This window comes from Eurosta solidaginis, chromosome 2 (genome assembly GCF_040869045.1).
Source record: "Eurosta solidaginis isolate ZX-2024a chromosome 2, ASM4086904v1, whole genome shotgun sequence".
Lineage (NCBI taxonomy): Eukaryota > Metazoa > Arthropoda > Insecta > Diptera > Tephritidae > Eurosta > Eurosta solidaginis.
The window spans coordinates 294,987,222-295,006,398 of NC_090320.1; the positions used below are offsets into that span (position 1 = coordinate 294,987,222).

Genomic DNA, 19,177 nt, shown 5'->3' on the forward strand with positions numbered 1-19,177 from the left:
TTTTTAACGATTGTAATCACTACACGATGTTTATTGGACGGTGGGTACTCCATGGATTACTCTGATGTAATGCGGAGCTGGAGTATATGGTCCGGTCCTAGGACATCGCAATGTTAATTGGACCATATTTTTTGTATGAATTGTGGTTAATTTTGGAGCACTCGCTTGGTCCATACATGCATGCATGGAGTACTCGCGATTTTTGCAGGGACGTTGGTTTCGTGTGTAATACACTGTATACTTCGTTTATTATCGGTTTTTCTTTAGCGCTGTATTCAGTTTAGTTTCGTGTACATCGTTGTGTTGCTGACGTCAGAAGACTGATATGACTATATTCATTTTATTGCACTGTAGTCTTACTTATTCCAATTAGTGTTTTCGTATAACACAGTTGACTTTCTTGCTCAATAAGACAATTGAGTACTGAACTGCTTCGTGGCTTATGAGCGGTTATTCATTTTACGAAGCATGACTATGTAAATGTGTTTTAGTGGATATAAGTGCTTGATATTATTTGTTTGTGTACGCACTAATACTCATTTTTTGGTTAGTCCACTAATAACCTTAAAAGATGAATAATTGCAGCTCACTGGTATGGGTATTAGTTCATGGTTTTAGCAAGTTTAAGTGAAGTGTTTTATATGAACGCGTACGTTTTTGTTGTAGACGTACGTTTTGAAGTGTTGAGTTTTAGGCATTTTTTTGGGTGTAGCAGAGCTTTTACCATAAATACTTTTTATAAATGTTGGTATTTGACCACCACTGCAATAAATCCAATAAGCTTCAAAGCAACCATCCACTCCTAATACATTAAAAGCTCATAAAAGCCTTTTAACTTATATTCTAAATATCATCTGACATCCTTGTCCTGTACAATAATGGAAAAAACTTTGAGCCTATACGCTCTCATTAACACATCTTAGAGCGCACAACACTATTTCGCAGCAGACTGCTCACCACATCATCAGTTGCTTCAACGAAGCTATGCAACACGTCGCTGCACAAATATAAAACTCTATTTTACGCGCACCATGCACTTTGTTGTTGGCAAGCATGGATACCATTCTTTCGCATGTTGGAGCAGCGTGCAGTTGCTGTGAACTACAACAACAATAACGCAGTGGGATGTATACTAGGCAGAAACGTAGTAATTGGAGTCACATCTGCACACTGCCGGTGCAGCGCATACTACCGCTGCTCTTACCCAAACTCACTGCAAAGTTTTTGCTTTAATCGTGTTGTTTTTGTTTTCTCTAGCGCTGTCATAGCTAACGCTGCGCTTTCACTGCGCGTGCAGCACACTTTTCACTCACTGGCGCGCCAACCTCGCCTTTGCTTTACAGACAAAGCGTTTTTCATTTTCAGTTTCGATTTCAATTTCAGTTCCCTTTTGTAGCTTCAACAGAACACACAAAGTTAATGTTAGTGCTGTTTGCTGTGCTATTTTATTAACTTAGTTGCTTCCGCTACATCAAAAATATAGGAAAAAGTACAAAATTGGATAACGCATAGGAAATACAAGTGAACAATTATTACCTTGTGAATTGTAATTGTATGTTCGTCACTGAAGTCGCTGTCGCCGCGTTGGTCTCGTCAGTCGTTAGTATCTTGTGTATATCGTAGCTCGAGTATAGTGCAGCGCAGCTGCTTGTCGTCAGAAAATCAGTTCCATGTGCCATTGCTATAGCCAGCCATAGCCCAAGGAGGAAACGGAATCCATTTGTCAACAGAGTCAGGGCAATGTTTAAAGCCACGAATAAATTTTCCAATCGGTATTAGGCTCAATGTTGGTGTTACCAGCAGTGCCATCATAACCTCAGGAGACTCCGCCAGACTACAACTTACGATACAACAAAATACTATAGGCTATCTATGGCCAGCAGCAGTAGGTGTAAAGTGAAGTAAAGTAAGTGTTGTACAATGACGAATTGTTAAAAGATAGAACAATTGTGAGAATTTGCAACAAGACTAAGTGCGAAGTAGAATCGCAAGATTAATATGGTTAAAACATAAGTATTGATTTTTTTTTCATGTAAAATTTCCACATCGTTGATTACTTTGGATATTATTATTGGTTGATGTCGTCAAAAAGTCAACCTTTCATTGCGTTATAGTGTCTGCAAATAATAATTTGCATGCAATCCAATATTCGGTTATGTCAGCGCGTTATTTTTTGTTATGGATCATGGTGTCCTTCATTATTTTCATTGTCATCGTCGTTGTCGTCGTCATTGTCGAAAAAGTGAATGGTTATGGAATATGGAGAGCGTGAATGATAGAGAAGAAATTAAAACGGGTATGTAAATGTAAATGGGGAAAATCAGAAAAAAAGTGATTGCAAACAAAAATATTTTCTAAGTGTGAAATCAGCAAAGTGGGTAGCAGAAACAGATTAAAATAATGTGAGGTTCAAGTCAATCGGGAAGATGTACTTAGCAGACAACTCCCGTATACCTTTAAGGGTTTATGAAGAAATTGGTGATGTGGCGTTGCTTAGTTTATTGTGTTTCAAAATGATATCGATGCAAATAATAATAATAGGGAGTGGACATTAACCCCTTGCTCAATACGAGGTTCGTATTTAATTCTAGAAGTATCTGCCGGAAGTTCCAGAGAGAGCCATAAATGAGCTGGATCAGCAACAGATAAAGATGAGATCTGCACTTTATTCAATAATATACAAATCGGGTCAAGAATACTAATAATTTTGCCAATCTCATCCTCGAACTCATAATCAAACAGCAAATTTATTACATCCTTCTTAATTGTTTTGTCTGCTCTGCCTGTCTGCTCAACAATTAAACGCATTATTTGTAAATTTTGTTTTAAACAAACGAAGGAGTATCGATGAGTGCACCAACGTATTTCGGGTGGCAGCTTAATTTTCGTACCATTTTTGGATATAACACGTGTTTCAAGGTCCGGGTGGCAAAATTCTTTTAAAACAGTGGTCACTTGGCTCACAAGATCTTTGTTCAACAAGTTGTACAAAGGATATTGGCAACGTGCGCACTACAATTACTGTGCCAAATGTCTGTATCCTTGCCCATGCGCACCATGTTTGAGGCATTATCCGACACAATCGCATAAGCTACAGCATCGTACAAGGTTTTCGCTATTTTAATAGACTCATCTATCATTTCGCATAGCTTTTCAGTACTTTTTTTCCTCCCGGCACGTCCCATGCTTCTAGAAATACTTTAGTGCCGTTGGCATTATGCAATATTCTAACCACTGTTTTTGAATTACTCGCCGTGTTCTTCCACCCATCAATAAATAGCACTAAATTGCGCTTTACATCATTTTTTTTGTGATTGTATTTGTTTGTTATACTCCTTGTCTAGCAGAGTGGTTGAAAGTGCTTTTCTGTCAGGCATTTTAGGCTCATAGCAGGGCCTAAGCTTGCGCACAATAGCCCTGAAATGCACAGAATCAACCGTATTAAACGATATGTTGCTTCCGTAAAAGAACCTCGACAGCAGCGAATTGATTTCGTCCTCCGCCGCAGTTATATTGTGCATATAACTTTTAATGCCACTTTGTTTTTTTTTCTTCTGCTTTTCACAAGGTTATTTAAAACATATCGCATTACTTGAGGAGCTTGATGAAGGTGTTGCTTCTGGAGTTGTTGAAGGCTGCGATTCTGATGACATGCTATCAAATAAAATATCTGCATCGATAAGGGTGCCACTTGCTGACACATCCATTACTGAATATGCAGAATCAGTTAATTCCATTCCACTGTTGTCGATTTCGTCCACTTCTAGAATTATAGTTTCATCCGTATTCTTTTTCTGTGAACATGGTTTTCTAAAAATTATAGGTTGTTCGCTGTACGCACGTATAAGATTTTGAAATGATTACACTTACCTATGCGATACCAGTCGATCTGTTGCAATGTTTGTCAATGTTTGGCGACAAAACAAACACTGGGCCGAGTATTTTCTGCCATTTTTTATTTGTTTGTAGTTAAGATTTTCCAAATTTGCCTTTTCTGTGCACCACTCATTTTTTAACATAAGACGACGAGTTAAAATAATTGACATTTGCAGAATTCTGAACTGTCAGTCATGTGCGAAAATTATGTTATCGATAAAGGTCACAGTACCAGCTGTGTTTAACAATCGATCTGCTTGACTTGACAGTTTACAATATATGTTAGTCGAAATGACATATGCTGGTAAATGTTTACAATTGTTTACATTATTTACAATTATTTACAATGAAAGTGTAAACAATCCAAAAATGTTGTAAACGCCCAACCCTGGTTCTTAATGACATGATTTTTGATGCCTTGAAGCTGTATCAAAAAGCCTCACAGTGCTTCGTCCTAGTTGAAACGATGTGGATAATCCCTCAAGCTAAATGTTCACCTCAGCATTTGGTTTAGTTGTCAAACTTTCTAGAAGCGCTGTTATGTAGATTTTGTATACAATTGACAATACTTCAGGGACCAGAAATGTCACTCCCAACCGGTGCATCGCGGTATGGAGCGCTCCGTTTTTGACAGTTTCGGCATTATGAGGTAAAACTCGGTGGTATTTTATGCTCAAAAACTAATTCGCGTCAATTATGCGGATAGGTCCGTATGCTAACGGAGTGAGCATAGGTTTTCGGGACTTTTTACCGCGTCGGGACTTTTTACTGCGTCGGTTTTTGGGTGAAAATCAAAAGATCCAACGATGACTTCCGAACTCATTTTTGACTTCCGATGTGGCAATGTTTAAAATAGCATATGGCCATCTAGTATGTACAGGGTCTACATAGACTGTCTTGACTGCAACGGCTCCTGGTCGAGAAATAGCTGACTTTGCAAGCTTGCGCAAATTGTTTGGTTCTATGTCGTATTAATATCTCCAAAGCTTTCTTTTTTATGGAAATGTCATTTTACTCTTTCGCCTTTTCAAGTTATTTGTACTAGGATCAAATACAAACAGCTTTATTTGGCAATAATTTGTATGAAAATCCCTTTGAGAAGTCCTCTTAACAACTTTTGGATCAGCCATGTTCACGTGTAAAATTTCTTCAAAATTGGCACCGGCAGTCGTCCACGGTTCAAGCAATTATTCGCTCTCAAGCCAGAAAAAAAACTTCCGGTAGATATTGTGGGTAAGAGGTCTGCGTCCTTGTCGTTTGTGAGGCTTCCTGATATGTGCCTTGTTGGGCGTTGTGACTTCGAACACTTTAGCATTCTTACTAGGTCCGATTTTATCCTAGATTGGTGGAACATACTACCGTGTGCTGCCAAGCGCCCACCATTCTAGCTCCAACATTGTAACGAGAGGGACTGGATGTCAAATCTTGCTTTGGATTGAATCAGTTTATCGCAGAATAGGATCAGCTTTAACGAGGATCTCTTCAAAGTTCCTCTGGTCACCTTCAATATTCTCCTTGGAGCATGGGCCTCGAATCACCTAAGCAAACCCTAGGCTTACACTATCACTTGCATGGTAGCAGACTCTTTGTAGCCGGAAATGAACGTAAGTCGGACCAGAGAAAGGACTTAATTTGTAAAAACTCCACATTGATACCGGCTTGATTGATGAAGAGGTTTTACTTCAATTCAAACACTGTAAAAACCTTCACATTCGAACAAACATCTATGGTATCATATATGTAGATAAATGTCCCAGTAATCCGCACACTTCTGGACTACAAACAAATATCAAGATTTTGTAGTAAGCTGCTGAATGCTTGAAGCGAGCATAATGATTTGTTGCAGCTCATACAACGTACACTTAGTTTGAATAGTGTGCTAAAATTAGACGCTCCTCAAAGTAATACAAAAAAAAAATAAGTTTTGTACAATGAAAAAATAGAATAGTAGTGTAAGCCCCGAGTAAAGCAAAGTACCCCAAAGAACAACAATTTTCTTTGATACACTTTGCTTTGTGCTTTGTTGCTGTTGTGCTCACTGTTTTGTTGTTCTTCTTCTTGGAATTGCACACAACTAGTAGTGTAGGTTGTGATTTGTGTACTATGTCATTCTCGCACAACTCCCCGCTAGCCTTCGTCCACCCCCTACTACCCTTCACAATTTCACTGCCGCTGATATGTGTACACATGAATGGCACATGAAGTGCACTACGATGATGATTGTTGTAGCAGCGCGGCGTGCATACATAACAAGGTACTCTTTTGCGCAAATATTACAAAAAACTGAATCAATAGATACACAGCGCGCGCGGAAAGTGAATCCTCGACTGTAAGTAGGTAGTGTGATGCAGCGAAGCGCTAGAAACGCACGGACTTGCAGCAATCAATGTAGGCAACAAAGGCAAACTAGAGATGCAGGAAAGATGATGACGAAGAATTATAGAAGGAGGAAGAAATAGAAAAAATTAGCAACATAACTAGCTTAGAGCAGCGCGTTGGCCAAAGTACAAAAGCTGCTGGGCGGCCTGCTGGTGGAGTCTGAATTGGACAGTCCCAGTTGGCTGGTTGTTACAGCTCGCCTGCCTTAGTAAACGCGCGCGTGCATAAATGTGTATAATGCCGGCATTAAACTAAAGTAGTTAATACCAAAAGCGCTTACAAATTAAATCAAAGCGTTGGTAAATGATGTGAAATGTGTGGCGGCGCGTTGGTATATTCTGCACTCTTCATGTATTTGTGTAGCATTTTCAGCAGCAACAATTTTATGGGTTGTACGCGCTTATTACGCATACACTTTTTCACCCGCTTGTCATGGACAATTTCGTGCGTAACGCGTCGCTACTACTACTATGAACTTATTATTTGAATACGACACACCTACTCCGCCTCACCGCTCTACTATGATTTCCGTTCAATTTAATGAAGCGAATGTATTGCGATATCAAAGCCGAAGTATACGCATATCAATGATTTTCCTGTCATTGTTTGTTTTTGTATTATTATTGCTATTTTGGTGTAAAGTAAAAGTTACTGCGTCCTGCGCGCTCTTCGTATTTTACTCTTGGCGGCGATAGTTGTTATCCAGGCTGTCGCCTGCCTTTCAATAACAACAATGAAAACACATAAACACAAAACTAGTCATTACAAATACATAAGCATACGTATGTATGTAAGTAAGTTCTTGGTGCGTCATTCAGTCAGTTTGACGCCCGGGCGCTCTGTGCTTTTGGCACACGCTCACTTAACTGTTTATTATACGAATATGTGTTTAGGACTGGCTGTCACTCTACCCACCCACCCTAACATAACGCGTCATACGACATCCTTGTAAAATGTACTACACTTCATGTACATAATTTTCCACACTTTCTCCTACACAGGCACACATAACACACACGCACAAAACATATGACAACTGGAACACATCAAGTTTGAACAAAAATTGTAAAGAGAACACGCGCAACACCACAGCGTACATTGAGAGTTCCACCCTATTCGCCCCCTAACGCTGCGACAGTTTGAGGATGGTGTTTGCCACTTTGCGAGTTAGCCCCTCTACAGTGGCCGCCGCTATCATCCAGCTCAAAGCCAAAAAATAGGCAAAATTACCCACCCACACACTACGAAGTTCCAATGCCTTCGTAGCATCATAACGATACAAGAACCGATTAGTTACGAAGCTCAGTAGTATTTACACCTTGACACGCGTAAGCATAGCCCTTTTGGTACTCTCGCACGTTTTGTGAGTACACACTCGTACGTTACAACGAAACACACACACGCCAAATGCTTTGAATACGAAAGAGTCTGACTGCTCGTACAAGGACTTGACTACGTATCGCATTGAGCCACCTATGATGTGCTCTGCTCGTTGAAAGTATAAACTCGTACTTATGCACGCAAACTGATGTATAGTACTCCCGAAATCACGTACACACTTAATTTAACTGTTTGATTGTGATTTCAGGGGTTCTCAAGCATGCCTTTGAAGACTTGTATATATTTTCAAGGATGTGGCTCGATGAATGAAAAGGGATACAAATAAAGTAGAAATGAAGAAAAGATTGAAAAGAGAGAGAAGAGGGCGTTGCAAGCTGGAAAAAACGCTAAAAGCTCGTAAAGGAAGCAATCTGCGCACCGGGTCAAAGAAATTGAGTTGAGAAGGGAATAGCTCAACCTATCAGTGATAAATAGTAGTCAAGTCTTCATTGGCCTTACTTCATTGGTCTCACTCAACTATTGCATCCTATCTAGTGCACAAAATATGAAAACCTAGGGGCAGAGATGTGTCTTTATCGCTACAACAGCATCGAAGGTTGTGCGCTGGCCTTGACAATCGCATTCTTTTTTGTGATGAAGCTAATGACAAGCACTTCAGGAACTGCATTCCGCAACAGGAATGTTTGGATCCGTAAAGGAGATGGAGAAGAATATACGGTTGGTTGAGGTTCATTCGAATGCAAAGACGTCTACCGCATATTCCCGCTATAAGGATGGAATCGCAACTCGGATCCACGACGTCGGTTTTGAGATGGGTAATACATTTTTAGTTACTCTGTTTAATCATTGGGCTACATGAGCACAATACTGCTTTCGACACGTTTCTTTCAAAATACACATCGGATGAATTATCTACTAGCCTCTCACACGCCTTCCGGGAACAAACTTCAACCCAATGATGTAATTTAGTATGGGATGATATTTGTCACGCCCTTCTTACCGTCATGCTATGGGTTTTTTAAGATCTAGATAGAGCATTTGCTTCTATGAGGAATGTCGCTCTGCGTTGGAAAACAAATACTGGGGTGCCTGTTTTTGTTGTTGCAGTTGTTGTAATCGCAAATCCTCCCCGAAGCTTTACAAGAGTGCGACGAATAGGAGCTCTCCTTTGCCTACTATGAATCCCGTGTCCTTCCGTAAGACCAACTTTTGGCACTAGTCTGACAAAGGCATGAGCAAATTATTTTATCCCTCGAATCCTCGGATCTGTACAGTTTAGTCGCCTTCTACGACATGCATGCCTTACCGCTGATACATATAAAGCTCCTTCAACCGCTGGACCTCGCAACGTGAAGTCAAACGCCTAGTAAGAAGAAAAAAAGATTTTCTTTGAAGGACTTCAAGTATCGGTTAGTATCGAAACGGATTCAATGACTAGTTTTACGAGCTGCACGCAGGCATAGGAGCTAGAATATGTCTTGGGAATGAAAGAAGAAGATTACAGAGTGTGCATCTATCGAAAGACACCGATGACAACAAAGGAAGGAGAAAGTTACCACTGCTTAATGAGGTGAAGTGAAATGGGTAGAACTTTCGCTTCTTTGATACCTCCAAACGGCGTCAGTTATCGAAAACCAGGGATGGGATTCAGGCGATGCTCTGGCGACCCCAAATTCATCATGGAACTAAGGGCTTGGGGGCCGCGAGACCCCCAAAACCTTCCGGGAGTGTCTTTATCGCTAAAACAACAACAAAAAATCATGGATACCTCGCAAGCCAAAACTACCTAGACGATAAACAAAAGAGACCTTACTTGTGACAAACTTCCGTAATCTGATTTTGAAGTCATTTGGAATCTATTTGTTCAGCTCGTAGCATATTGTATTCTTCATCACCCACGCCATCAAACTACCACCACACAATAGAAATAATAGCCATACACAACACTTTCGATAATCGCCGATAACAAAATAATTGTACTTCCGGCTTTAATGCTGTGTGCAGAAAAAACGCTTATCTCGAGTACTGAAGCGCTCACACACGCTCTTTTTTGCAAATTATTGTTTTTGCCATATTTCTTGTGTTGTTCGATTTTCTTTGCAAGCGAGCATTTTACAGACGAAAGCAAAATGCATTGAAGCATTTCCAGTCTGTTTCCATTCTGTTTTGTTTTCGATGAATTAAAAGCGCAAGTCCCTCTTCTCCCACCCATCCGAAATAAGACCACGGTAACAAAATACGAAACACTACAAAAACAATTTGGCGAGTGTATGATGTGAGTGGCAAGGGCGCCATATCGAACTTGGCTCAAAGCGCTTGCGCCAAGAGAGCGTAAAGATGGACAGGGAGAAAACGGCCACCAGCTGGGAGGATAGAGCGCGCGCATACCGAAAGTCCTTTACATACTTTTTACGTTATAGTTTTTACTATGTAGGCGTATTATACAATTGCGGTAGGTAGACGGCAACGACAACCACCATTAGTGCTATGAGCCAGCGTGAGCGCGGTTGCCAAACTCAAATATCTTTTAGTACCAAAATATTTACAAAAAAGTACAATTCTTGGTGAATTTCATGTTTACGCCCCGCTCATTCACTTCAACTCAAAACTCCACACGCCCGAAGAAAAATTAACTTTTCAAACCTGGTTTTCAGTATTCTACAGATATGAAGCATATCAATATCTTGATGATATACAAACAGGAAACTAATGACAGGAAATATAAATGCCGGGTCAAGCTCGACATCGCCTGACAACATTCAAATATGATATCGAACGTTCAACTGATACCATCATGTTCAGTAATTGGCGATTAACTACCTAATTGGTTTTGGCCGTTTCCTAAGAAGTGACTCCAGCGAAACAGGGATATTCGCGATAACTGATACCGATTAAGAGCACCAAGGCAGATCAAGTCTTCGTCGACCTGCCTCTCCCTACTCAGTGAAAGTCTCTCCCTTTCTCTGCTTCCAAACTACGGCGTTGTCTGAAATACTTTCTTAGCCAGAGCGTCTTCGTCCATTCGCATAAAATGACCTACCCAGCGAAGCCTTTGGGCTTTCATTCGTTGCAATATATTCATTTCTGCGTAAAGTTCAGCATTATATCTCCCTCGATACTCGCCATTGGTATCACAGACAGGACCATAAAGCTTCCAAAGAACTTTGTCCGAAGACTCGCAAGAGCCTGATTTGATATTCCCTCGACACTTTTTAATTGCCTACTCAGTCCAAAGTAGCACTTGTTGGAATGAGTTATTCTGCGTCTTGAATTTGTATCCGTCAACAGAGATGCGGGTGCCAAGGCGCCAGTGCACAGATTCTTCCTTGAATGACAACAACTACTTCGGCTTGTACTCAGTTATCGCATGACCCACGGTTTTTGCCTCTTTATGTAGTCCAGAGAAGAAGCAATTCACGGGGCGTTTTTTAAGACCAATAATATCAGAATAGTAATTGTACGCTCCTATTATAGATTGTGCCATCAGGGTTAGTTTTTCTGCTAGATATATCACTCTAGCATTAGATTGAAAAAATTGCACTAAGGGAGCGAGTCGCCTTGTAGGAAGCCTCGTTTCAAATTGTCAGAGAGGTCCTTTTGGAGCCGGTTGTTGTTGTTATAGCGACACCTGAAGACCTTAGGGAGTGTTATCGATGTTGATGACATAGTTGAGACATAGCAGCATACAAGCAACTTCTTTCGCGCTGTCAAAAGCTGCTTTGAGTCCACAAACAGATGTCGATTGTCGATTCTCCTATCGTGAGACTTTTCCAGGATCTATCGCATCGTAGAGATCTGGCAGATAGTATATTAACTAGGTCGTCAAAGTCGGATGCCGTCAAAAAATTTGTAGAGTTCACAGGTCACGCTGAAGGAACAACATTATATGCGAATGTGACTTTTCATTCGCAGCGAATTTTATTCATGACTTGGTGTGAATCGCGTTACACGACCAATATGATCTAAATCGAAGTTCACACTCACGTTTACCAATAATCACAATCAGAGATCAAATTCAGCTTTCTCCACAGCGGAACATTTAGCTGGTGAATAAATGCAATCGTAAATTGATATATATGTGGCTATAAAAACCAATTTACTTCGACATCTCATGGTGGGTAGCAGCACAAATCGCGGATTTACAGATTCGAGGAAGTTTGCGCAGCCCCTAGCGTACGAGGCGCTAAGATTAAAGTCAGTCCCTCACCGTAATTTCGTTAAAGCTGTCGATGCTTCTTACTATAATATTTTAGTTGCTATGATAAATCACAGGTACTTGAATATTTGTTAACTCTAATAAGTTGATAAACGGCCTTCATGAAGCAATACTTAGTAAAGGACATTTTCCAAATGAATTCTGAGATAGCACGGTTTGGAGCGAACTCAGAGAAAGGCTGCATTTGGGAAATATTCGAATAGCAGCCAAGATAGAATGATTTTCCACTCAGCCATAAGGGCCGCCGCCGTGATGTGGTGGTAGCTTGTTCCGCCTATCGCACCGAAGTTCCTAGGTTCAACTCTACATCAAACATTTATAAACAAGTTTTTTCAATCAGAAAAAAGTTTTTAAGCGGATAGACTCCTCGGCAGTGATTTGGCAAACACTCCGAGTGTATTTCTTTCATGAAAAGCTTCTCAGTGAAAACTCATCTGCCTTGCAGATGTCGTTCGGAGTCGGCGCAAAACATGTAGGTCTCGTCCTGCCGATTTGTGGGGAAAATTAAAGGAGCACGACGCAAATTGGATGAAAAGCTGCCTCTTCGTAGAATATCGTGTTCGCAGGCTATCGCGTCTTGAGCTTATTTTATTTATATCGTTTGAAACCGGTACCAAATTAGAGTCCATAAAGTAATGTACCGCTTTTGGTACTTAAATACAAACGATGGCAACCATGTTTATGAGGGTGTCGTTAACAGTGCACCGATAAATTGGCGCTTGTGTGTGTGTGTATACACACGTGCGCGCGCCTACAAATAGGCAATGTTTTTCATTGTAGATAGAGATATGCGAGAGAAAAGAATTTTTTTAGTTTGACAAAGTTGTTTGCCGGCGACGGGCGCGCTTGAAGCAGAGGCTTGCGTGAGTGTCTGATTTATTTGTGGGTGCGAGAGCGTGCATTTATTCCTTTTTTTCAAGCCTGTGTATATTTGTGTACTGTATATACTATTTATAAGCTTATTGCATGTATATATGCATTTCTACATATACAAATGCGAAAAATCAAATCAAAAACACATACAGACATACGCTCACTCGTTCGTTCGTTTGTACAGACAGTAAGCTTGGCCGAGTACGTAGCGAAAAGCAGCGCGTCAATTGTGATTTGTGCGGACGAGTGAAAAGGACTAAATTTTTGCGTTAAAGAAAAGTGCTTGAAAAAATTTGGAAAAATTGTGAAGACTCCTAGCGCAGACTTGGAGATATACTAAAAATACAAATTTGGCAGTAAATTTGAAAATTTAAGTGACTTCCGCGTTATTTTTTTTTTTTATTTTTTAAAGAAAGTGCACACCAAAAATGCATTTAGCAGGACTCGGTTGTTTGTCGTCGTCGTCGTTGTAGAAATATAAAATCGATATTTCCGTGCTGTATCTTACGACGAAAGGTGCGCAGGCAGCGCTGTTGCGGTAACACAGACAGTGAAGAGCGGTGCTGCGCTGTAAAATTTATTGGCAGTCAACTGTAAAAAAGTGCGGTTGAAATAAATGTAAATAAGAGTAAAGTATTTTAAATAAGACATATTTTAAAAAATAATAAAAAGGCGCTAGAGAGTGACTTAGCACCAGGCACGCGAGGTGCAACTTCAACGTTAAGGACGCGCGGCTTCGTCGCTAATAACGCTGCCAACGCCAACACTTTACGCGCGCTGCTTGCTGCAGTTGATTCTGTATATTACTACGACGCGCAGGAGTACGCGCAACGCTACGATGGCGTTGACGAAGTTAGAGCAGACATCGTTACTGTTAGATGCGTTGGCGTATACATGTCTCGTTAAATCCTGCCGCTATTCGGCTATAACAGTTACTTCCACAACTACCACAATGCCACATATATGCTACTCGTTGTTTTCATCGTTATCGTAGTCGTTTGTGCTTGTGGTGTTGTTGTTAGTCTTGTTGCTATCGTCTGCTGCCGTAAAATATACCGTAAAAAATATAAACGTGACTTGTGTTGCGTTTTGTGGCGTCGGCGTTTTAAAAGGCAGTTAAATAAAAAAAAACAGTTAAAAGTTAAAGCAGCAACAGACGGAGTGCCAACCGATCGTTGTAACGATAAGAAACGAGATAGACAACTAGACAGTCAACAAAAGTAGATATTTTAGTAGAAAATTAAGATAACTTAAGAAAGAAAAAAATTACAAGCGCTTAATTAGCCAGAAAGCTCTACACTTTTCTAAACCTTACAGCCAAGCACATCAAAGTTGGTCATATTATGGTCATATGGAAGTCGAAGCGCAGCCTCGTCCGTGCTTTGCTTTTTTGCTTTTTTATGTATGGCGTATTTTAGTAATCACTCAATGTTTGAGTATCGTTGTTGGTGCCAATAAAATCAAATAATGATAAAGTTTGTTAGGCAAAAAGGTCGCGAGCATTCAGTTAAAGCATCAAAGAGTTTTTTTAAGAAAAAGGTGAGCGGCCGTCAGGGATATTGTGACACCCATACACACGCATAACAACATTAATGTCGCGTATACACGTACGCACTTAAGATGCATAGACGTTCTCCCCCTCCCCCTCCTCCCAATCACATTTTCGCCATCCTTGTCGTGCCTACTGTTGTTACTCTTCTTGTTCTTGCGCTGGTCGGAAACGCCGGCATTTTTAGTGTCCCAACTTATTTGGTTTTTCGGCTTTTTCAACTTTTCGGGTTGATTTTTTCGCTATTCTTCAAGCTGCGTTTTATTACTTTTGCTTTTCCTTTTTTATTCCACTTCTGTTCCGTAAATAAAGTTATTTTACGTATATATGTGTACGTGTCGCGAATGTCCGGAAATTCCGTCGCGCACAAACACAATCATCGTTTCTATCTTAAAATATTTTTTCGCACATAGAGTAAATCCTTATATGCGTGTGTGCGTTTGTGTGTATTTATTTTACTCACGCATATGTATGCGTGCTTTCAATTTGTGTATACTATATAAATTTAATACATATATGCAACTGTATATATTAATAATTGATATGTATTTATGTTTGCCTTTGTTTTCAGGGCGAGTCGAATGATTCCGGTACCGAATCTGATGGTGACGTCCTAGATGTTGACAAGCATCGCCCTCTAGACTTGGACATGGAAACCAGTGAGTTCAATATTTAATTTGATATTTCACAAATTAAAAAAAGTGCGAGAAATAAATCCAACTCGTTAAGATATATTAGAGATCCAAATGATTAGACATAACCTTTCACACGAAAAGCTTCTTTTGATTATGTTTTAAGAAAGTTTTTTTTTATTTTAGAGTTATCTAGAGGTATAAAATATTGTAGTAAATCCTTTGCCAAAAAACTTACTAAGCGCGGACGAAAACTTTATTCAAAGAACGTGGAAGAGCACAGGTTATAAACAAGTAGATTTGCTCCTAAAAGTGCTCGTTATTTTTCATTATTATTTTGTGAAACAAACATAACTAGTATGTTGGTTTATCCCACATCCTATATAATACACCTTTGCACACAAGAAACAGTCAATATAAGCATCACTCAAAAATATGTTGCCTATTTCAAGGCGCAAAATTTATTTTTATACCTTTCATGAACATGAAATTGTATATTAACTTTGGTCCGATGTTTGTAACGTTGAGAAATATAGAAGATAGACTCACCATTAAGTATACGGAATTGATCAGGGTGACTAACTCCATGTCCGTCTGTCTGTTTGAACGCAAACTAGTCCCTCAAATATTGAGATATATCAATGAAATTTGGCACAAGGATGTATTTTTGTATTATATTAGACATTTATCGGATCCGGTAGGATCGGACCACTATAACATATATCTCCCATACAACCGATCGTTCAGATAAGACGATTTTGGTCATTCTTGCCGCAATTTAGAAAGTATAAACGTGAAACTCGGTGATATATATTTTAATATATCATAGAAGATTTTCTGAAAAAAATGACTTTGCTCGGAGCTATATATAGTATATATCCCATACAACCGATCGTTCAGATATAAAGATTTTTGGCAATTTCTCCCTTAATTTCCAATATAAAAACGTTAAACTTGGTGATATTCATTCTAATATATCATAGAAGATTTCATGAAAAAATCATTTCGATCGGAGCTATATGTATATAGTATATACCTATCCCATACAACCGCTCGTTCAGATAGAAAGATTTTTGGCCATGTATCCCTTAGTTTCCAATATAAAAACGTTAAACTTGGTGATATTTATTCTAATATATCATAGAAGATTTTCTGAAAAAACCACTTTGATCGAAGGTATATATAGTATATATCCCATACAACCGATCGTTCGGATAATGGGATTTTTGCCATTTTTTTTAGTTATCTTAAAATCATTTAGGTATGTACATCTGTTCACTATATATTTCTTATCTTATACAGCGCATTATTTGGAGATTACGAATGGGATAAGATTATTGTTCAGCCCCATTCATGAAAGGTATGAAGTCCCGTCCTTACTTGTTTTTATTCCAAAATGGCATATTAGGGGTGTTCTCGGAAACAAACCCCTTATGCAAGGAACCCCAAAGACAGGTAATGGATATGTAAAGTTTGCGCCTTGAAGTATGCAGCAATTTTTCATACTTTATTTAGTTCGCAGTTTTGTTGGAACGAAAATTGCTGGTACATATTTGGTCGGGGATATATCTTATCAGTAATATACATACGTTTGCAGATAAGAAAAGGTCATTACAAGTATGATTAAAAAATATGTTGCATTTAAAAGTCGAAAGTTTTCTAGTTTTATTCTAAAATGGTATTTCAGACTCTCTCCGAAGGCCTTGGGGAGTGTTATCAAGTTGATTGTCGGATGCAGATCCGGTACGTTCCGGTACCAAGCCCGACCATCTCGGAAACGATTTGTTATGACCACATGCGACCTTCTAGGCCATTCCGCCCTCCCACCACCTAGATCCATGACGAGTTCGGCGTCGAAACAGGATTCGCCACGGATAGGTGAGGTTGACAATTGGGTTTGGAGAAGCTATGCATTACGCTGGCAACCCGAAAGTGCTGCGCTACACAAACCCCTTTAATTCGGTATTTTAGTCGCCTCTTACGACAGGCATACCTACCGCGGGTATATTCTAACCCGCTGGGAGAGGAGCTTGTTGATCTTAACCGAGAGTTGTTAAGCTCAATCAGTGAGGCCCTTCGAGTGTGAGACTCCCTCATTCTCTTGAAGAGCTACCCACTGAAGGCTAACCTTACACGAATCTGGATCGCATTTATTTAGGTACGGCGCTACGTGAGCTATTTGGATAGACTTATACACAAAACCACTAATTACCTAGTACTTCCGCTAGGAAATTACTAGCCGATTTCGGAAAGCGTATGGAAATCACAACCTTAAGCAGGGCGGATGTGATCCTTTCGCGACACCATAGTACATTTTGAGCTCGTCTGCGCAGATATTACCTTACTTACATACTCGATCTTTTCTGAAGGGTAACCTCATATTTATATTCACGTCTACAGTAGGAAGCCTGCTAAGAATACCACTTCGACCACACTGCCTCCAGTTTACGGTCTAGTGACGGGTTTGACTTTGTGCATCCATTAGAAAGATCATAATGGCTCCCGGTACAGGTGGTATTGCAGCTGTGTATAGCTAAATCAAAAGGCTTTTACTTTGGGCCGCAGTTTTTGCTGGTTATTCTTTGCGCGACTGGGAAAGACTTGAGGCCTTCGCTCATCTCTTCTCAATTTTAAGTATTCAGTAAATCTGGATCCCTTTATAACGCCGAGGTACTCGAGCCTCGTGCGCGGAAATATTTCATTACATTAAGGTTCGTCTTTTTGCAATATCGACTGGAACATTTTCTGAGATGGCAAATTTTCGTTAGCTATGAGCTATCTCTGCTTACACTCGGAGCCTTTTACTGCTACATAGTGGTCATCGACTATAGCTGGAATCTCTTACCAGGTGCAACGGCCGATACCTCTCTGTCAAAACTCAAAGAGGGGAGCACATTTTTTTCGAGGAGCTACGCTGAACAGTAGTGGTGTGGAGTATAGTCTACAAATATCTGAGTTCGCGGATAAATATTACTTCTGTTCCGGGGCTTAACCATCCTTCGAGCAACCGTCACTCGTCACGAATGCAGACTTTACGTCATTTGGTCAACCAAAATCTGTTCAGTTACCAACTCTTTCGAAGTAGTGTTATGATTTTTGCCAAAAGAGGAGCGCAAGAGCTTAGACGAACTAGTTCTGCTTGGCAATATTTCAACCAACTTATTTGAAAGCTACTTAAGGGACAAGTAAGCAGAACTGAAAGAAAACGTGTAACGTTCTATAAAGTTTCTATCTCCTCAAACCCGACCAATTAGCCCTGCGGTTAAGTTGATATAGGCCAAGGATGCTTTGCATAATAGGGTGAACACTCTGACACTCAAGGGTCCTTCAAAAAAGGCATTCGCCCATTGTAAGTCTCATGCAACTTAAGGCCGCTGTATAATGACATTTTTCATATAGATACGTTTAACACAAGCTTATGCATTCCAATAACATCGCCACAATCAACCAAGATGTTGCGTTTGTAAATATAAAAGAACTTCAGACTTGGCAATTGAAGTTTATTACGCCTTGCCCATTCACATACAAAATTTCGCGAAGCACTGTTATAAACATTCTCCCTATACAACAAAAATACTTGCTAACATATTTTGGGTCGTAATCGATTGTTATATTGCAGTTTTTAATTGCGAAAAATGTTAGAAAATTTACCAACCAGTGGGAAAAATAATTTCACTTGCAAAGTGTGTCAACACCCTTAGCCAAAGCAAATGTCAAATTCTTCTTCTTATAGTTTGCTTGGAACAAAATTTGGGAGATGGCTACTTTTCAATATCAGATGTCGCCACTGTCGCTCATTCTACCGTGCTCCATAAAAATGCGTGCAATTTACTCATAATGCATAAGATTGTGTTAAACTCATCTATATGAAAAAGTGCTTATGTGTCGGAGCTATTAGGCTATCCTATTTTTGCTTCTAAGACATTGTTATGAAATTTTATCTTTTCTAGGTTTAAGCTCCTGTGCCGATGCGACCTCACCAACTACAGACACCGCCTGCTCTTCTTCAGCGTCTTCTGCGATGATGTGTCAATCCCACCTTTTATACGACCAACACAGCTCCGAAGAGGAACTGGAAGTGATAAATGGACCCTCATCCGTTGCCGCAGCTGAAGCGGCATCCAATGTAATGGTGGAACGTGGTACTGCCTCATCACTCATATCGGAGCGTGGTTCATCGTCGTTAGAGCCTGAAGAACTATTGGGCGGCGAAGCATCGACATCGAAACGTTCCAGCTCAACATTGATTGAAAATCGTAAAAGATCTCTGGCACATAGCTCCGATGATGATGTAAGTTGTTGTAAAAAAAC

At 39.9% G+C, this 19,177-nt stretch overlaps 1 protein-coding gene across 5 annotated transcripts in view; it reads left to right on the forward strand.

Moving 5' to 3' along the window:
- Reph (Regulator of eph expression) overlaps nucleotides 1-19,177 on the forward strand; it is a 40,097-nt gene that overhangs the window by 13,281 nt on the left and 7,639 nt on the right. Inside the window, exons 1-4 of one of the 5 annotated variants that reach the window (XM_067768614.1) lie at nucleotides 12,942-13,313; nucleotides 14,104-14,224; nucleotides 14,806-14,893; nucleotides 18,817-19,157. In XM_067768614.1, coding sequence (XP_067624715.1) covers nucleotides 14,153-14,224; nucleotides 14,806-14,893; nucleotides 18,817-19,157 — 501 coding nt within the window. In that variant the 5' untranslated portion in view covers nucleotides 12,942-13,313; nucleotides 14,104-14,152. Of the gene's footprint in view, nucleotides 1-1,402; nucleotides 1,907-12,941; nucleotides 13,314-13,611; nucleotides 14,225-14,805; nucleotides 14,894-18,816; nucleotides 19,158-19,177 lie in introns of those variants that run through there. The other 4 variants (XM_067768617.1, XM_067768615.1, XM_067768613.1 and 1 more) reach the window with 4 other exon arrangements.